Here is a 1,438-nt window from a genome sequence, read left to right as displayed (position 1 = left end):
GAGGAGAGCCGAGGCTGTACACAAAAGGGGAGGTCATGAGAAGGAGAGCCGAGGCTGTACACAAAAGGCAGCTGTTTCTTTGTAAGAATTATTTCTACAGAGAGGGAAAAACAAAATAAACTACTTACATTTTGGGATTCTCGACTCTTAGGAAACATTTTTGCAACATTGAGGCCATCAATAACAATATCAAAAGGAGGACAGGAGTTCACGAAGCTCTCAAATTTCTTCAGTTCCTAAAAAGGCAAAGTCAGAGGAAACATTAACGGAAGTTAGGGGCTGGAGATGTAGGTCAGCCCTGGTCTACTCTACCTGAGAGTTTAGGGGCTGGGGATGTAGGTCAGCACTTGTCTATTCTGCCTGAAAACCCTTGGGTTTGATCCCCAGCACTCTATAAAGTAGGTATGCCAGTCCACCCTGAGAAGTGAAGACAGGAGGAGCCAAGGTTCAAGCTCATTCTCAGTTACACAGGGAATTTAGGTCAGCCAGAGACTGAAAAGACCCGGTCTCAGAACACACGCATCTAAAAAGAACTAGACCAGGACCCCCTGTAAACATGCGGAGGTAATTTAGTATTATTTTGATAACTGAAAATATTCTTCCCATAGAATGTTCCCCCCTCACACACACACATACATACTGAAATTTTAAGTTCTGTTCTGTAAGCCATGAGAAGGGAACACAGTTACCTGGCAACTGTGGCGAAAGAACAAGGATCTATCCTTTTTATTTTATTTATTTATATTTTTTTTGGTGGCACACAGCCTTAATGCAAGCATTCTGAAGGTAGATACAGTTAAATCTGAGAGTTTGAGGACAGCCTGGGCTACATGTGGACGTTTCAAGCTAGCTAGGGTTACACAGTGAGACTGAATAAAAAAAAAAATTCTTTTTCCTTGAATTTTGTTCTTTGAAACAAGGTCCTTCTATATAGCCCAGGATAGTTTCAAACTCACTATGTACTCTAGGCAGCTAGTGCTCTTAACTGTTGAACCATCTCTCCACCCACCTGGCCCTCAACCCCATCCTCTTTTACCCCTCTCTCACCTCAAAAATAAATTTAATGTGGAAAAGCTGCCCTTACTTCCTATTTCACATTATTATTTTAAAATGGATCATAGAAGGCCGAGGAGATGAATCCGTGGTTGAGAGCATTGGCTACTCTTACAGAGGACCCAGATTCAATTCATAGCACCCACATTACAGCTCACGACCATCTGCAACTCCTATTCCAGGTGATTCAATGCCCTCTTCTTGCTTCCTTGGGCATCAGGCACACAAGTGGTGCATTCAGGCAAAACTCCATACACCCCGGTCTGCCTGGGCTGGGGTCCAGAGCAGACCTTGGGCGCAAGCTCTGCAGCCAGTCGCACAACACCCAGAGGAAGCTCCACTCCCAGGCGCTCTGACACACCCAGGATCAGAGACCTTGGGCGCA

The 1,438-nt window shown here is 44.7% G+C and overlaps 1 protein-coding gene across 2 annotated transcripts in view; it reads right to left on the bottom strand.

The window, feature by feature from the left end:
* The window catches only part of Prorp (protein only RNase P catalytic subunit), a 96,087-nt gene that overhangs the window by 54,436 nt on the left and 40,213 nt on the right, over nt 1-1,438 (bottom strand). For both annotated transcript variants that reach the window (XM_031357688.1, XM_031357689.1), the window contains one exon: nt 129-236. In XM_031357688.1, the coding sequence (XP_031213548.1) occupies nt 129-236 (108 nt within the window). The remainder of the gene's footprint in view (nt 1-128; nt 237-1,438) is intronic.

This window comes from Mastomys coucha, unplaced genomic scaffold (assembly GCF_008632895.1).
Source record: "Mastomys coucha isolate ucsf_1 unplaced genomic scaffold, UCSF_Mcou_1 pScaffold6, whole genome shotgun sequence".
Lineage (NCBI taxonomy): Eukaryota > Metazoa > Chordata > Mammalia > Rodentia > Muridae > Mastomys > Mastomys coucha.
The sequence above is the reverse complement of the archived record's forward strand: the minus strand, read 5'-3'. Positions and strand labels throughout refer to the sequence as shown.